We start from the raw sequence: 17950 nt of genomic DNA, 5'->3' as shown, positions 1-17950 counted from the left end.
TCACATCATGAAGGTCATGGAAAGACCGGTCCTGGCACACCTCAGGCCGCTGATGTTCCCATCACAAGACCAGTGCTAATTTCGTTGACGATAACGATAACGAAAAATATTCGTTAACGCCCCTTTTCCCATGACTAAGACGAGACGAAGACGTAACGAAATGAATCTTTGAAAATAAAAACTATGACGAAATCTATTTTAATTTTCGTGAACGAGACGAGACGAAACGAAAATGTTGGCGGTTGACTAAGTCACAACAATTTTTAAAAACATATTCGTATCAGGCCATCATGAAGTACCCGGAGCGGCGAGCGTGTGTGTCTGTGTGTGTGCGCGTGTGTGTGTGTGTGCTCCCAGACAGCGCACCGGTCCCGAGGCTCCGCCCCCGCGCACTCGCTCAGAGAGACAGTGAGATCAGAAGCAGGCCGGTCACTGACTCACCATCTGCTTCTTAACTATGGAAACGGTGAAAACACAGAGTTTCTCTGGTCTCAACTGCGCTGAGATCAGCGCCGCAGCTTCTGGATCAGAGCAGAGGCTGCAGCTGGTTTCTACCGAGCTGCAGTTTCCTCCTCCGGTCTGATCTGCTTTCACTTTTTGTTTTCACATTTCGCCAACGCCAACTAAAATATATAGGCTGCAGCTATATGTTTTTATTTATTTCAAAATAGGGTACTTCTTATTTCATACATTTCCCACAAATATGGGGATGACTCAAATAACCCTACATAGTTCTGCGTTTAATTTATTTCAAAGTAGGCCTACACTTGCCTGTGTATTTTCTTCTCCTCTTCATAAGCATTTGGTGTTTCCCTTTGTTGTAACAGGTAACAATAAATAAAATGTCAACAGTTTTCTTTATTGTTGTTCTACAATAATCTACAGATTAGTATAGTATAACTTTATATAAAATTTTATCAGCTTTGTTATCAAATATGTTTTGCAGCTCCAGACAAATTTTATTTGGTGGAAGAGGGGGCAAAATGGTTCTTTTGATAGTAAAGGTTGCCGACCCCTGCTATAGACCTATAGGAGGGATATCTAATGGACAACCTAAGTACTGCAAGCTAGACTAGTACGCAGTTGTAGACACAACACAGGGGGTCTCTGGACCTGAGAAGGGAAGATAAGGAGTTTAATGTGGCTATTAAATGTGACTAAAACTAGACCAAAACCGAATTTGTTTTCGTTGACTAAAACTTGACTAAAATGTAATTTGTTTTTGTCGACTAAAACTAGACTAAAACTAAGAAGGATAAAAATGACTAAATGTGACTAAAACTAATATGCATTTTCGTCAAAAGACTAAGACTAAGACTAAAGACCCCCTGCAGTTTGCATATCAGCCCCATGTTGGGGTTGATGATGCAATCATCTACCTGCTCCAGAAGGCTTATTCCTCCCTGGACAGACCCAACACCTCAGTCCGGATCATGTTCTTCGACTTCTCCAGCGCCTTCAACACCATCCAGCCCAGACTGCTGAAGGCCAAACTGGAGGGCACGCAGGTGAGTGCTCCCCTCATCACTTGGGTCAATGACTATCTGACGGGCAGACCGCAGTTTGTGAGATTACAGAACTGTGTGTCTGATCATCTGATCAGTAACATCGGGGCCCCCCAGGGAACTGTACTGTCCCCCTTCCTCTTCACCACATACACTGCTGACTTTCAGCACTGCACTGAGTCGTGTCATCTGCAGAGGTTCTCTGATGACACGGCCATTGTGGGGTGTGTTGAGGGCGGGGGATAGGCTGAGTACAGGGACCTGGTTGACCGCTTTGTGAAGTGGTGTGGGGAGAACTGCATGCAGCTCAACGTGGCGAAGACGAGGGAGATGGTGGTGGACTTCAGGAGGAACAAGCCCCTGCCCTCTCCTGTCTGCATCGGTGGGACGGATGTGGAGGTGGTGTCGGCATACAAGTACCTGGGTGTCACACTGGACAATAAACTGGACTGGTCCACCAACACACAGGCCGTCTACAAGAAGGGCCTGAGCCGGCTTTACTTCCTGAGGAGGCTCAGGTCCTTCCATGTCTGCAACAAGATGCTGCAGATGTTCTATCAGTCTGTTGTGGCGAGCACCATCTTCTTTGCTGTGGTGTCCTGGGGTGCGGGCATCAAGGCAAAGGACGCCAACAGACTGAAAAAACTCATCAGGAAGGCAGAGTCTGTGGTTGGCTCTAAGCTTGTCACCCTGGAGGAGGTGGTGGAGGACAGAATGCTGGCAAAACTGCTGGCAATCATGGACAATCCCTCTCACCCCCTCCACAAAACACTGGACAAGCTAAGGAGCAGCTTCAGCCACAGACTCATTCAACCCCGCTGCTCTAAGGAACGATACAGGAAATCGTTCCTCCCAACCGCAATAAGACTGTACAACTCATTCACCTCTGTCAGAGCCACCATCACAGAACTGCACTAAATACACCTGTCTCCTTGCACTGTGTACCCTGTACAACACTCCGCTCCATATACACTTACTTCACATCATATGTGATATGTGTTAATATACACCATATTGATATTATATATCATTTTATACAATAATATTGTCTTTTGCACACTCTATCTACATATTCTTAGACTCATAGTATATTATATTACCTATTGTATAGTCAAATACTAATATTCATATTCATACCTCTACTATATATCATATCATACTCTCTGTATATTCTTGTTTACATAAGTCTATATACACATTTTTATACATGTGTACATGTTATAATTACTATTATTATATCACCATTACTATTATTATTATATATACTGTTGCTGCCATTATTACCATATACTGCTTTTATATTGGTATAATTACTATCATATATTAAATATAATGTTATATTATATACTATATATACTGTACTATTCTTATATACTGTCTAACAATACCATTACCATCATATCATCAGTACTTTTACCATCATCTTGCCAATGCACCTTATCTACCTATTTTATTGTATTTTATCTTGTGCTTCTGTTTCTTTATTCTTTCTACCTCAATATTTTTAATTTTATTGTATTGTATTGTATTGTATTTTATTGTATTCAAATATACCGGCTGCTATGACAACTTAATTTCCCTTCGGGGATGAATAAAGTACTCTATCTATCTATCTATCTTTCTATCTATTTACTTTAGGTCATTCATTTCTCAGGTGCTATTGTTTCAACTGTAAGAAGTAATAGTTAAATTTAAAAATAAATGAGAAAAGCTACTTTTTCATAGATACATTTTTTAAAGGAAGTTTTTGTTTGATCTGTTGGTTGGAAAATAAAGCCGCAGCTTAGACAGTCACATTCCACCACCGACTTCTGCTTGCTGTCCTTTGAGCCCTCAGCGTTCAGCGATTAAAAAAGCCTGATATGTGTTTAGGGTTGCAAAGGGGCGGAAAGTTTCCGGTAAATTTCCGGAAACTTTCCGGAAACTTTCCACGGGAATATTAAGCTCGGGAATTTTGGGAATTTTGAAAAAAAACAAAACTATGCAAATTAAAGGCTGAGCAATAAAAACATCATTCAAAACTCTATTTTAAAGATGTATGGAATTCAGCACAAGCTGCATGTTGAATTTCAACCCTCCACTGTGTATTCTTCGATCACATGCACAGATAACTCCCAGCATCCTTCACTCTACAGCAGGGCTATTGAGGCCTGCTGTAGTGTGCAGGACTAGTCAGGTAAGTTTCGATGATATTACTGGGGAAAATATATTAGGATGCTGATTGAGGATTGTTCATCTGTTCATCTAGCCTATTTCCATTCATTTATCCATCAATTGTAAAATATGTTTACAGACGATTCCAATTGTTTGGCTAACAATTTCTATCTCTGGCATTGCATTAGTGTTTTTTTACAAACTTTTTTCTCATATTTTTCTACAGAACAATGCCACGTGCACTATCTCATGTGTGGAGACATTTCACCCTATCCAATGTAGAAGGAAAGGCTGTGTACAATTGCAAATACTGTGCAAAGACCTATGTTAAGAATCACACAACGATGCAGAAGCATATAGTCAAGTGCCCAAAGTTTCCAAAGGGCTCAAATCAGCCTATGACACAACAAAATGTTTGTATTTATGTCTGTATATGACAAGGTAAATACAGTTAGTATAAATTACCCACAACATTTCCAGTTTATTCCTGTTAATTCCTGTTAATTCCCGTATATTCCCGTTTATTCCCGTTAATTCCCGTTAATTCCCATGGAAAGTTTCCAACTTTGAAAATTCCCGGAATTTGCAACCCTATATGTGTTGGTCCTCATCAAGGTGAGAGTTGACTGTGGGAAACTTTCAACAGTGCTACATAGGTTTCTTGTAAATGTAAAAGTTCTGCAATCCAACAATCTATGGTAAACAGAGCTCCTCTCCTGAAGCTCCTAAACTCCTCTTCATCAGTCTAGCTGATACGATTTATTTCACTGAGACAAAGTTGGGGGACAAAGCTTTTGAAACAAGAGCCCTGAAGCTCTGAAACAGCCTGAACGAGGACATACAGCAGACTGAGTCAGGAGCTTACAACACACTTTTATCTTACTTCATTCACTGATTTAACGTAGGTCTAGTTTTTGTTCATTTATTAATTATTTTATGACACATTTTTTAGCCGACTTCACTGGGACTGCTCTAGAGTCATAACTGATCTAGAAGAGTTCAAACCATCGACTAAAAGTGAATTAAAAGTGTCTAGATCGCCACCTGGTGCCTGACTGCGGTATAAATCAAATCTCATCTTCTGAATTGTTATCAATGGGACATGGACCCAACTAAAAAGTCAAAATACACATCAACTAAAATGATCTCAAAGATTGATTCTGTAGTTTCTATCACTGTTTTATGTTCAAATGTTCATTTTTCATGTACGTTTGGTTTTTCATTATATTCAGCCAGAGGAGCCTTGGTTGCTCGGGGCAGGAAGGACACATTTTTCCACTAATTGTAATTTTATGTATATTCTGATATGAATTTTAATAGTCCGATTTTTATTGTACATACCTTCGACAGGACTTCCAGGGTCATTTGTAGAAACATCTGTCGGTGAAAACACAAGTGGAGAAGTCAGTTTAGTCTTTAATTCAAATGTTCGAAAAAATATAAACCTTGTTTTCAAAGTGTAGAAATAAAATCCTTACGTTTAATTAGGGCCAGAAAAACCAACCACTTGACTGTCTGAGCCTCCATCTCATGTGGGACTACAACTGGATTCCTGAATCAAATAAAAACTGAAAAGTGGATAAAAACATCATAAGATTACAGAACTTTTTCTCTTTACTGTAAAACGTGTGATCAAAGTTCTTTTTCAGCTTGTCTCAGAATTTCCATCTTCCTCTTTTCATTTCTTGTACTGACAGAGTTGTCTTTGTTTTGTTCCTCATTTCAAGATGGTTGTGAAGTTGTGGTTTGAAAACACAAAAGTCACCTCATCTCTACGCAGAAATTCTATTTTATTAAAGGAATTGAATGTAATAATTCTAGAAAAGGAATATTTGTGCCACATGTTTTTGTTAAGCCCAGAGTTCAGTTTCTCTTTTCCTTCACTGACTAAAATATAGTTTGTTTTCTGTTTTATATTTTACTTGATTTGACATTACCTACCTGTTCAAATCACTTTAATTCAAAGAAACGTCAGAACACATTTAAAATATGTTGACTGGAAACACAACAGTGTCTTTATACATTGTAATTTGTGAACCTTTAAGACTGAAACTTACTGTTTAAAAAGTCATATCTGGCTCTTTCGGTTCATCTCAGTCTTCAGGGAACTACGACGTCTGAAACTGATGTTTGAGTTTTCATTTGGAAAAAAGTATTTCAACTGAATGGAAGAAAAAGTGTTTTAAATTATTATGAATTTTATTAAGAAAGAAATCATATTGTTTGTAATCAGTGTCTATACTGTAAATAAAACTTCTGAAACACTATATTTTACTCTAGTAGATTAACATCATGAGGAGATAAATAACCATAGAAGCTTGTTCTTACCTCAGAGGACCCACTTGTATCAGTCTGTCACACACAGCTTCACTCCGAGAATGAGACTTTACAGAAAAAGGAAGTGTTCAAACTTTGAAAGGGGGGTGCAAAAAAATGTTTATCATCCCCTGTCATGCAAGCCAGAAAACAGCTTCTAGTAGGTGTGATGATTACAGTGATAGCGTTCGCAGCTTCTCACAGTATCTGAACTCAGATGCACCTCCCCCCACTTCCTTTTTGTTGTTGTTTGTGGTGAAGTCATGTTCACATGCACAGAGCAGTTTTCAGTTCTACACATTTATTTGGAGAATTTATACACACATAGTATTCTCAGTGTCTCTATTTAAAACTTCATCAAACAATATGAAAAAGTATCAAAAGGGTTTGTGAAGAGTTGAATAAACATAAAAGTGCAGGTGAACAACACGCAAACAGGAAACATCTCACACAGAGAAAAGCATTTCGCTCCCCCTCCTCGAGAGCTGCAGCCAAGATCTTCACGGATTCGGCCGACATTTCATCAATTGCGCCGTTAAGAGCTTGCAGCATGGCAGTGAAGGAGCGGCTGGCATAAGGGGCGTGTCTGGGCATGGCCATCTCCACCAGCTTTGACGACACCGTGGCCAAGTCCTGCTTTGCCGCCGCTTCACTTCCCCTTTGGTAACCTCCCCCGACCGTTAATAGAAATGCATCACAAGATAATGTCCATAAAATGACGCAATGCGTTTTGTGTGTACATGCATTCTTCTGGGACCACTTTTGTGCTGTGACATGTTCACAAATCCCACAAAAATGTCAGTATAGTTCATCATTTTTTCCAACATATTTCATTTTATTTTGAGCTACAGGGTATTAACATTTCAGGTGTGTGGGTTTGGATTAAGTTCACAAAACTGGAAAGCACAAAAAAAACCATTCAGCAGTGATTCTCAGCATTTCTTATCTAACTGCATGTCATTTATATATATAGATTATATAAAAAGTTACTAATACAATCATTTTACACTCACATGATTTACATCTTAAGTTGCAAAAAAAGGATTTAAACCATTTATCCCTCACACTTTGCTATGTTCACTATTTTCCCCAAAACCTTTAATTAACAGTTTTTAATATTTATCCATTTTTGCTCAGTAATGTAACTTCTGTGCCTTCTTGCTAACTAGTTTTAAAATACTTATGGTAAGACACACGCTTTTGATGTCGTTGCATAAGATTTGTTGACCAGATTACATTACTGTAGATTTACGGCTACGACCTATTTTGCTTGACACATGAACTCTTCAGACTCTCTGTGATGATTTATTGTGAATATAAACTTCCTCAGGCCCGAGGTAGCTGTAAAAAGCAGGACGAGAACATCTCAGGTCAAATCCTGACGTCAGAGTATTAACTCTCATCTTCGTGTGAGCTGCTGGAGTCTCTGTTGGTCGTCTGACGTCGGGGCGTCGTTGTGAATCTCACCTGTGGAAAGTTCAGCTCCACTTCACCTTCACTGGTGTGGTCGTCAAGTAGATTTGGAGATGTTGGTGCATGTGCAGTTGCATTACTAGTGTTTTCATAGTCCTGCAGGCTCTCTGGTTCATTCTAGGATGAGAGCGGAGGAAGTTTATAGATTATTTGTGTGAGAATTTCTGGAATGAATTCAACTAATAGCAAAACATAGAGACTGATATAACGTAATGAGAGGTCACGGTTCCGACCTTTTAAACTTGCGTTGGGTTGGACACCTTCGAATACACAGAGTCTTCTTCCACCTTTGTTTGCTTGTTCCTTGAATAACAAATATCAACATATTGTGTGCTGTTCATAAACACCTTTGTTTTTCTGGTATTGTAACACAAAGATTAAATTCTCACTTTATCTTATTCTTAAAGTCCAGAGGAGGGTAGTGGACAGAATCATCCTCGGTGTTTCCAGCTTTCTGTCTTGTGGGGTTTTGTGTAGAGGCAGCCTGAGCAGATGCAGACAGAAAATATCAGTGATTATCAAGCAGCAACTGAATCGCTTCATTCATGCTCTAAAATGGATGCTGTACTGGTTGTCTTTTAATTAATGGCCCCAGTATACTGAGATATAAGTGTACTGATAGACAGCTACTGACAGGGCAAACAGTGAGGGCAGGATATGGAAGAACAAGGAGGGAAAAGCAACAGCTTGAACAGTAAAAGACAAATCTGCCTATAGAGCCTGATTAATACTGATGATAGAAGATGGAAGGCAGTAGCTCTACATGGTCAATTTGAGTGGATGTAAATATCCTGATAGATTATTTTATTTACAATTTTTAAATTGAATGTGCACAAGTTTCAGATCCTCGCATCGTTTGACGTCAAAATGAACAAATAACACATTGTGGGACTTTGGAGGCTTTGTAATATCACTATTAAAACACATTTGATTACATATTATTGAAATTATGACATAATTTGGAGTATTTAGAAGAATTTACAGCTGTAACAGGTCAGAAGTGATGAAGGAGAGGCTTAAATATCCTGAATCTTATACCTATACTCTCCTTAATCACTGTTTGCTACATTTTCCAATATAAAAACAGCCAATTAGAAATAGATTCTGAAGTTTCAACAACTGTTAGTTCAATAATTTACAAATCTATTGTGCTAAAACAAGGTTCTGACAACAGGCTACCATGACCAGACACTGTGAATTAAACTCTTTTTAATATAAGTCATCTTGAGTTTTACTAAAGTCTCCATATATGATTATTTTAACTTAACTTTTCCTCAAGTAAACACACAAACACACACACACACACACACACACACACACACACACACGCACACACACACACACACACACACACACATACAAGATGAGTCACTTCTGTCCAGAGGTTTTCAATAAAGAAGTAGAATGTCTTAAACAAATGTTTCATCACCAAAAAAACAAAATAAGAATGTTCTGTTAGTTGTTCCTTGTTGAATAGATTTCTTCTTTCTGAATCTGAAAACATAGAGGGACATGATGTGGTTACACATGCCAGACCATCTCTGAAATGTATTTATTTAATCAAACAGGCTTCTTATTCATTCACCTTAAAACTACGACGAATATAATGACAATCATCAGGACAAATAGAGCAGGAACGATGAACTTCAGGATGTGCAGAGAGTTTCCTGTGGCTAAAAGAGAGAGAGGATCATATAGAGCTTGACCTTTGACCCTTGGCTACCGAAATCAAATCAGTTGCTCCTTGACTCTAATTGTGTATTTGTGCGAAGGACGTAGGACATAGGACATATAGACGGACAACCAGAAAACAAGATCTCATATAAAAACCTCCCACATGTCTCCTGAGCCTTGAAATTCACTCACGTTCAAACAGATGGACGGGATCAGACGAACGTTGATCTACTTCATTTTCTGCGATGCAGTAGTAGACTCCTGGCTGGTTTGAGTACACTGTGTGGTTTTGATGCTTGGACACAATTTCATCCTTTTCCTTGCCCTGACTCTTCCTGTACCATGAGTAGTGTTGGACTGGGGGAAAGCTGTGACTGAAGCAGCTCAGCATCACGGAGCTCCTCCCGTCAAGCTCCTGCTTCTCTGCCGACTCCATGATGTGTGTGTGTTTTGGAGAAACTAGCCGGGAAATTCAGGAGAAAAGACAACGTCATTTTCTGAACATCATCAAAGATCAAACATGAATAACAAAACAAATGAAGTGACATTATTGCTGCTCTTTAAAGCCAGACTGAGAAGAATGTGACAATTGTTTTTCGCACCAGTTAATGGACATTAAAACAATTAGAGATAAAACAGACTGGCTTTAGATTCATCTGGTGAAACTTTCAATGTTTTTCTCATCAATTTCTCTTGAAACAAACTACAGCCACTGATGTTAAGTTACTGTTCCTTTTTTAACTTCAATATTTTTGATTAGGTTTGATAAACATTATTTTGAATGACTTCACATTGTGGAGTAATGTTTTCTTCTTTTTGGAACCCGCATGTCTGATCAGTATTTACTTTATACTCAGTAATGTAGAATATATCCTCCTTGTTTATCCATTCACCATCACAAGTGCATCATTCTACTCACATCTGACTTTAACCTCAGCTGGCTGTGACTTTCCACTTCCAATGTCATTGGTGGCTTCACAGCTGTACAGTCCACTGTCAGAGGGACTGGCTGAATTCACCCTGAAGGTCTGAGTCTGAGTCTGTTGGATGATTTCCTCTCTCCCATCAGTCGTCTTCCTCCAGGTGACAGAGCTCACTGGTGGGTTGGACTCGGCAGAACAGCTCAGTGTCAACAACACATTTTCATTCACATCAAGACCAGGATTGGCTTGAACTGTCACATGTTTGGGACTGTCTGCAGTAACCCAAAATATAGAAAACAGAGAACTGTCAGATTTAACCACTGTCCAATATAATGGTCTTTATAATATAGAATGACCAGCATAATTTATGTTTTTTATTTCATCAGGGTGTAAATCAAGGTAAGTTTGGAGACAGTGGACTAGGGAGCACAACAACATGCAAACCTGTAAAAACAATTCATTGCATTACACAATTACAACACAACTTACTACTATAAGAAAACGAATAGCTGCTTGAAGTTACAAGGCTTCAATATCAACGGAATTATATTTTACTCTCTTTGAAGAATTACAGAGATTTAAGTAAAAGAAGAAATATCGCAGTTCGAAAAAAACTCCATTACAAGTTAAGGCCCTGAATTCATCATTTAAATAAGCAGCACAGTAGTTTATCAGGAGTCTTCATTAAGTGGCAGAGTGGCACCATGTAACATTACTGGATCATTACAATGATAATTTATAGATTAAGTTACTTTATATAGTGTCTGGTAGTTTATTGATATTTTCTAAACCCTACAGTACTTAATCAAACAGACACATTTACTTTAGGTCATTCATTTCTCAGGTGCTTTTGTTTCAACTGTCAGAAGTAATAGTTTATAGAAAAATACACGAGAAAAGCTACTTTTTTTTAAATTAAAGTTTTGGTTTGATCTGATTGCTTGAAAAAAACAGCCGCAGCTGAAACACTCACATTTCACCACCAATTCCTTCTGCTTGCTGTCCTTTGAGCCCTCAGTGTTCTGGGCACGACAGACGTACCAGCCAGCGTCGGCTGAAGTCACAGTAAACGTGTGGGAGAGAGTGTTGATGGGTCGTGAATAAAGATTATTTTCAGCGATTAAAAAAGCCTGATATGTGTTGGTCCTCATCAAGGTGAGAGTTGACTGTGGGAAACTTTCAACAGTGCAGCTGACGGTGATGGTCTGACCTTCTGTGACCTCAGACCTCATAGACAGTATAGGTTCAGTGGGCGGGTCTGTAGAGAGGAAGCAGAATTCTCTTTAAAGAAGGCACATTATGATTTTATTGTTTTTCTTCCCTCTTCTAGTCTGTGTTAAATAGCTTTTTTTGTAAATGTAAAAGTTCTGCAGAGCAAAAAATCCAACAATCAGTGCAAAACAGAGCTCCTCTCCTTAAGCTCCTAAACTCCTCATCAGCAGTCCAGCTGATACTTGTAGTACAAAAAATACCCCATAACTACATCATGCTCACCTAGTGGCTGATCGGGCACGCCCCCTAATGAAAGTAATTTAAAGCAAGAGCAGAGGCTGACATTTCACACACAAGCTGGAAGCAGATGACAAAAGTATTTGAATTCATGTAAAAATCACTGGAAACATCATAGTACTTACACAGTACTTGTATGCACACTGGTTGACTCTCATCCCCTCCACCAACGAGGTTTGAGGCTCTGCATCTGTAACAAGCTTCATCTGCTCTTTGTATTGTTAAACTCAGTTCTTGTCTGTTTGTGGTCTTCCACCAAGAGTCAGTTTGTTGATTTTTGCTGCGGTACCAGGAGTAAGTCGTCGGGTCAGGATTGGCATCGGTGTCACAGGTTAACGTGAGAGAACCACCAACTTTCACTTGGTTATCAGAAGAGCCACTGACAGAAATGCTCGTCTTCCTCGGCTTATCTGGAAAAAGGACCCAAGTGAAATGACCTTTATCTCAACAACAGGTGAATCTGAAACAGAAGATTCTTTAAGGTTAATTCACAACCCAGATAGCACACGGATGTGGGCCACTTCAGGCAATGATCCATCACTTCTGGTCTTCTCCTGCGGACAAATCTGGACCAAGACACTTGCTATGTGAGTGACGTCCACTAAGAATGTAATATTGTGAATACTATGCAGAAGATTTCAGTTCAGAATTCAGATTAAATTAATACATGAAGACAACGTTGGGGGACAAAGCTTTTGAAACAAGAGCCCTGAGGCTCTGAAACAGCCTGAATGAGGACATACAGCAGACTGAGTCAGGAGCTGAACACATACTTTCCTCTTACTTCATTCACAGATTTTACGTAGGTCTAGTTTTAATTCTTTTATTTATTCTTTTATGATTTGTAATTTTTGTTTTAATTTATATTTATATTTGGATGTGTTTTTACATTTAGTTATTTGGGAGGCACTTTGTAGCGTTGTTTTGAGAAGTGCTATTTGAATAAATCAAGTTATGACAACAGGCCACTTTAGTCAAGTTGAAATAGACGTTTTCACTTGTTTTTCGCACCAGTTAATGGGCATTAAAACAATAAAAGATAAAACAGACTGGCTTCAGATTCACCTGGTGAAACGTTCAATGTTTTTATCTTGAAACAAACTACAGCCACTGATGTAAGGTTATTGTTCCTTTTTTAACTTCAATTTTTTTTGATCAGGTTTGATAAACGTTATTTTGAATGACATCACATTGTGGAGTAATGTTTTCTTCTTTTGGAACCAGCACGTCTGATCAGTATTTACTTTATAAACAGTGATGTAGAATATATCCTCCTTGTTTATCCATTCACCATCACAAGTGCATCATTCTACTCACATCTGACTTTAACCTCAGCTGGCTGTGACTTTCCACTTCCAATGTCATTGGTGGCTTCACAGCTGTACAGTCCACTGTCAGAGGGACTGGCTGAATTCACCCTGAAGGTCTGAGTCTGAGTCTGTTGGATGATTTCCTCTCTCCCATCAGTCGTCTTCCTCCAGGTGACAGAGCTCACTGGTGGGTTGGACTCGGCAGAACAGCTCAGTGTCAACAACACATTTTCCGTCACATCAAGACCAGGATTGGCTTGAACTGTCACATGTTTGGGACTGTCTGCAGTAACCCAAAATATAGAAAACTGTCAGATTTAACCACTGATCCTAATTTAATGTAGGCAAGAATCTACATCGCGTGACAGACACAGGAAGTGAAGCGTTTATCCTTGCCGCAGAGCGCAAATCGCATGCAATGCAGAGAAGTGCGCTTGGTAATCGATCGCTCTCTCCACCGACCGCAACAGGCTTCAACATCCGGGTGCTCGGGCCCGCCAGTGCTACAACGTGGACCTAGTCTGACATGTATTTTAATAGTCAGATTTTTATTGTAAATACCTTCGACTGGACTTCCAGGGTCACTTGTAGAAACATCTGTTGGTGAAAACACAAAGTGGAGAAGTCAAATAATCTTTAATTAAAAAAAAGAAAACCTTGTTTTCAAAGTGGACAAATAAAATTCTTACGTTTTATTAGGGCCAGAAAAACCAACCACGTGACTGTCTGAGCCTCCATCTCATGTGGGACCACAACTGGATTTCTGAAACACATAAAAACTAAAAAGTGGATAAAAACATAAAAGATCACAGAACTTTCTCTTTTACTGTAAAATGTGTGATCACATTATTTTTCATCTTGTCTCAGAATTTCCTTTTTCATCTTTTCATTTATTTTACTGACAATTAGAGGTTTTTTTTAGTTTTGTTCCTCTTTTCAAGATGGTTGTGAACTTGTGGTTTGAAAACACAAAAGTCAGCTCACCTCTACGCAGAATTTGTCATTTATTAAAAGAAATAAATGTAATTCTTTTAAAATGTTTTTGTTAATCCCAGAGTTCAGTTTCTTCCATTAAATTTGTGAACCTTTTATTCTGAAATATGCTGTTTAAAAAGTCATATCTGTCTCTTTGGGTTCATCTCAGTCTTCAGGGAACTACGACATCTGAAACTGATATTAGAGTTTTCATTTGTAAAAAGATATTTCAACTGAATGGAAGACAAAGGGTTTGAAATTATTATTAATTTTATTCAGAAAAAAATCATCTTGTTTAGTCCACAAAAAATACAATTTGTAATCAGTGTATATTGTGAATACAACTTCTGAAGCACTATATTTTTCAGTCAGGAAGACTTAACCTGCATACTGATCAGCTGACTGTGGGCGTTCCTAAATATCCAATCAGGCCTGGCCTGGTCTCTTTCAGCCAGTCATTCAGCAGCTGTCAAACTTTAAAAATCCCTTCTCCTCTCTTCCGCAGTCAGCTGTCATTCAGTGACTCGCATAACTCCTCCTCCTAACTCAATCTCCTCCAGTCTTGAGAAGAATACTAACCACCTCTTCCGGATCCCGATCTCAACTGATCGTATGTTCTATATAATCCCACATTGTGTTGGCAGCGATCATGGACCATGATGATGGATCCCAACAGTATCGGTGGATCATGACAATGGATTGTTATGGCGGCACCCGATCATGGTGGCAGCTGAACGCCAACTAAAAAATCAACAAGACTGCCTGACAATATACACTGTTAATATACACTGTTACTTGTGGCATCCATTGCACTTCTGTCCATCCGGGAAGAGAGATCCCTCGCATGCGGCTCTTCCTGAGGTTTCTACGTTTTTCCCTGTCAAAAAGTTTTTGTAGTTTGTCCTTACTCTTGAAGAGGATGTCACACTTAGCGAAGTCCAATAGGACAATGCTCATAAAGTCTAGACCCCGGGTAATATTCCTGTTCGATGCTCTGCTCCACCCCCTTCTAATCCTGATGACATCTCACAGGGGTCTAAAATGCCAAAGACTGTAAACATTCACATTACTTCTGTGCGTTTGTCAAAATAAAAAATTTTTAAATTGGGAATCGGGTCTCTCCTGATCCTCAGAGAGCCTACTTGTATCAGTCTGTCACACAAAGTCTCATTCCGAGAATGAGACTTTACAGAAAAAGGAAGTGTTCACACTTTGAAAGGGGATGCAAAGAAAAAAATTGCATCACTTATAACGCAAGCTAGAAAACAGCTTCTTGTAGGTGTTCCGATTACAGTGATAGTGTTCGCAGCATTTCACAGTATCTGCGGCGCAGATGCATTTCCTCACACTTCCTCTTTTTGTTTTTGTTGTAGTGAAGTCTTGTTCACAGGAACAGAGCAGTTTTCAGTACTACATATTTATTTGGAGAATTTGTGCTCACATTCTATTCACAGTGTCTCTATTTAAAAGTTCATCTAACAATGTGAAAGTATATCAAAAGGGTTTGTGGAGAGTTGAATAAACATAAAAGTGCAGGTGAACAACTTGTAAACAGGAAACATCGCACACAGAGAAAAGCATATCACTCCCTCTCCCCGAGAGCTGCAGCCACGATATTCACGGCATCAGCCGCCATTTCATCAATGGCGCCGTTCAGAGCTTGCAGCATGGCGGTGAAGGAGCGGCTGGCATAACGGGCGTGTCTGGGCATGGCCATCTCCACCAGCTTTGACGACACCGTGGCCAAGTCCTGTTCTGCCGCCGCCAGTCGCCTCTTCACTTCCCCTTTGGTAACCTCCCCTGACAGAGCACAAGTACGCAGCCCTTTAAGTCTCGGGGGTTCCACGCCGCGCTGCCGGGCCAGTCGCTCGACTGATTCATCATCCAGGCACAGAGATAACTGTGCTTTTGTCAGGATCCGCACCGCTACACTCGAGTCCACCATAGAAGCCACCAGGGGGACGGGAATGGCAGACATCCCACCAGATAGCGACGCAGCGGCCCATACCAGAGCTTTGAAGGCCTCCTTTTTCTGTGTGACCAGGGCTGAGGTGAGCGTTGGGAGAGCCAAGAGAAGGGCTTGGGCTCGGATCTCTGGAAGGTCTTTGCCCAAGTCGTCCAACAGAGCAGGGAAGTCAGACTTCTCCAGGGTGGAGGGTCTGACCACGTAGACTTTAGGCTGCGTCACACCCAGTGACCTCAGTGTTTCCAGACTGACTTTCCTCTTCTCTTCCAGGCTCTTCTCTGGATCTCCCACTGAGGCTAACAGAACCCAGTACACCGTTTGTGTCTGAAGTGAGCGGGCTTCCAAGAACACCTGCACACTGTTGGGATGGGGCGTATTTGTGAATGCCATGAAGACAGCGTTGTAGCGGAGGAATTTAACTCTATCCATGTATCCCTCAGGTTCGAATGGGGAGGTGTCGGGCACAGGCGGCAGGTCCCACAGGCGGAAGTCCGGGTGTTTAGGGTCAGGGTAGCCTGCCACGCCCTCTGAGGCCACGGGGGTCGAAGCAGGAGCCGCCCCCTCATCCCCTGGTCCGAGGCCACGGAGGGAGTTGATGAAGGAGTCTTTTCCATCACCGCGGTTTCCCACCACAGCCAAGTTTATCCTACTGATCAGGAGATCTTCCACCGCGTCCCTGACATCTGATAACTTATTGCTGTCTATGGATTCTTTCAGGGTCTCAAGGAAGCTCAGGCTTTTGAAAACATCAGCCATTTCTGCAGAAAGACACAGAGTGAATTATTATAAGAGTCTCAACAGGTCCTTTTATAAAGAACAGATATGATGGCTACTATCTATCATCTATCGACTAATTCCACTTATCTCTCTCTATCTATTTAGTCTGTTGTTCTGTGACTTTCATATCTCGAGAAGCATTCATCTTATTGGCTTCACATGTTACATGTGCATTGTTAAGTGCCCAAGGAAGTGCAGTGTGGAACTTGTCGATATTTGGACACGCAATATGTTCAATAATAAGCTGAGAAGCTTTGAATAAACAGGTGACCAGTGCTCTGCAGCAGAGGCGACTGGGACCCATCAGCGGTTCTGTGGACTGAGTCCCACAGTCGACCTTTAGTTGCCGTGGCAAATCAAACAGGCACGTTTACAACTGGCTCAGTAACAATAGATACAACAGGTGTCTTTGCAGTAGTAATGATTAAGCATTAATTTAGAGGAAACCTGAACTTCTGCAAAAAGTTAAATAATAATAATATATTAATATTATATTCTAAAGCAGTACGGTTAGGGGTGGAAAGTAAACATGCAAATATACTTGTTTTGAATTATACGTCTTCTCTACAACTTATGACCCTACACATGTCTCAGGAGACATGAACCAGACAAATTCCTTCATCTGAAGTAAATTGATTAGCTCCATATCCACTAAATCACCATAATAACGTATCTAATATTATCCTAATGTCACAGAATGTACCACTGCAGAATTTAAATTCAGGATATAGTAATGGGATTTTTACATCATCACATACTTCAGTTTATTTTATTTATTATTTAACTCACGTAAATCTAAACTTTAAACGGTCCATTAAAAGAAATGCATCACAAGATAATGTCCATTTGATTCATCCTAAACTGAAACTGTGAATATGCAGAGCTGTCAGTCAGTATTTCAATTCAAGACAACACTGCACACACTCACCTACACAGTGTGAGGTAGAAGAAACCCTCTGGGTGAAATCTGTGTTCCCGGTCGGCTGATGCTGATTCTTCTGCAGCTTCGCAGCACTGACGGCGTGGGATTGATCTATTTAAGGTGTTCGTCCAGCCAGTGGAACATGATAATCCTTTCAGCTCCTTAATCCAACAATCACCTTGAGCACATCCATGCTCTGTGTGAATGTAAAGCTACTGGCTTGCATGTACAAGCCTTCAAGAATGCAAACAAAATAACAGGCACCTAAATACAAATTAGAATTATACATTTAGTTTTTTAATGAAGCATTGTTTGTGTTAAAGCAACATTTATTTTTGAATTAATTAAAATAAGACTATAAGAATGGTTGTTGTCTCAGTAAAACCACACCTCGATACCACAATCAGCAATATGAAAGTTTTATTTTCATTTACTATGAAAGTAGT

At 39.9% G+C, this 17950-nt stretch overlaps 2 protein-coding genes across 2 annotated transcripts; both read right to left on the bottom strand.

Moving 5' to 3' along the window:
- Positions 1 to 7367: 7367 nt before the first annotated feature.
- LOC133013891 (B-cell receptor CD22-like) lies at positions 7368 to 14796 on the bottom strand. The gene is made up of 11 exons (XM_061080978.1): positions 14748 to 14796; positions 12872 to 13147; positions 11680 to 11964; positions 11019 to 11303; positions 10042 to 10317; positions 9315 to 9581; positions 9034 to 9115; positions 8864 to 8942; positions 7838 to 7932; positions 7691 to 7751; positions 7368 to 7565 (listed from the first exon to the last, which is right to left on the bottom strand). Exons 1-11 carry the CDS (start codon positions 14794 to 14796, stop codon positions 7368 to 7370), a joined length of 1953 nt encoding a protein of 650 aa, XP_060936961.1.
- Positions 14797 to 15421: 625 nt separating this feature from the next.
- On the bottom strand, positions 15422 to 16561 carry irgq2 (immunity-related GTPase family, q2). Its single transcript, XM_061080657.1, has one exon. The coding sequence runs from the start codon at positions 16559 to 16561 to the stop codon at positions 15422 to 15424; it is 1140 nt and encodes a 379-aa protein (XP_060936640.1).
- Positions 16562 to 17950: the final 1389 nt, after the last annotated feature.

The sequence above is a fragment of the Limanda limanda genome, chromosome 11 (assembly GCF_963576545.1).
Source record: "Limanda limanda chromosome 11, fLimLim1.1, whole genome shotgun sequence".
NCBI classification, from domain to species: domain Eukaryota; kingdom Metazoa; phylum Chordata; class Actinopteri; order Pleuronectiformes; family Pleuronectidae; genus Limanda; species Limanda limanda.
Note: the sequence above shows the minus strand (reverse complement) of the source record. Positions and strands in the feature narration are given on the sequence as shown.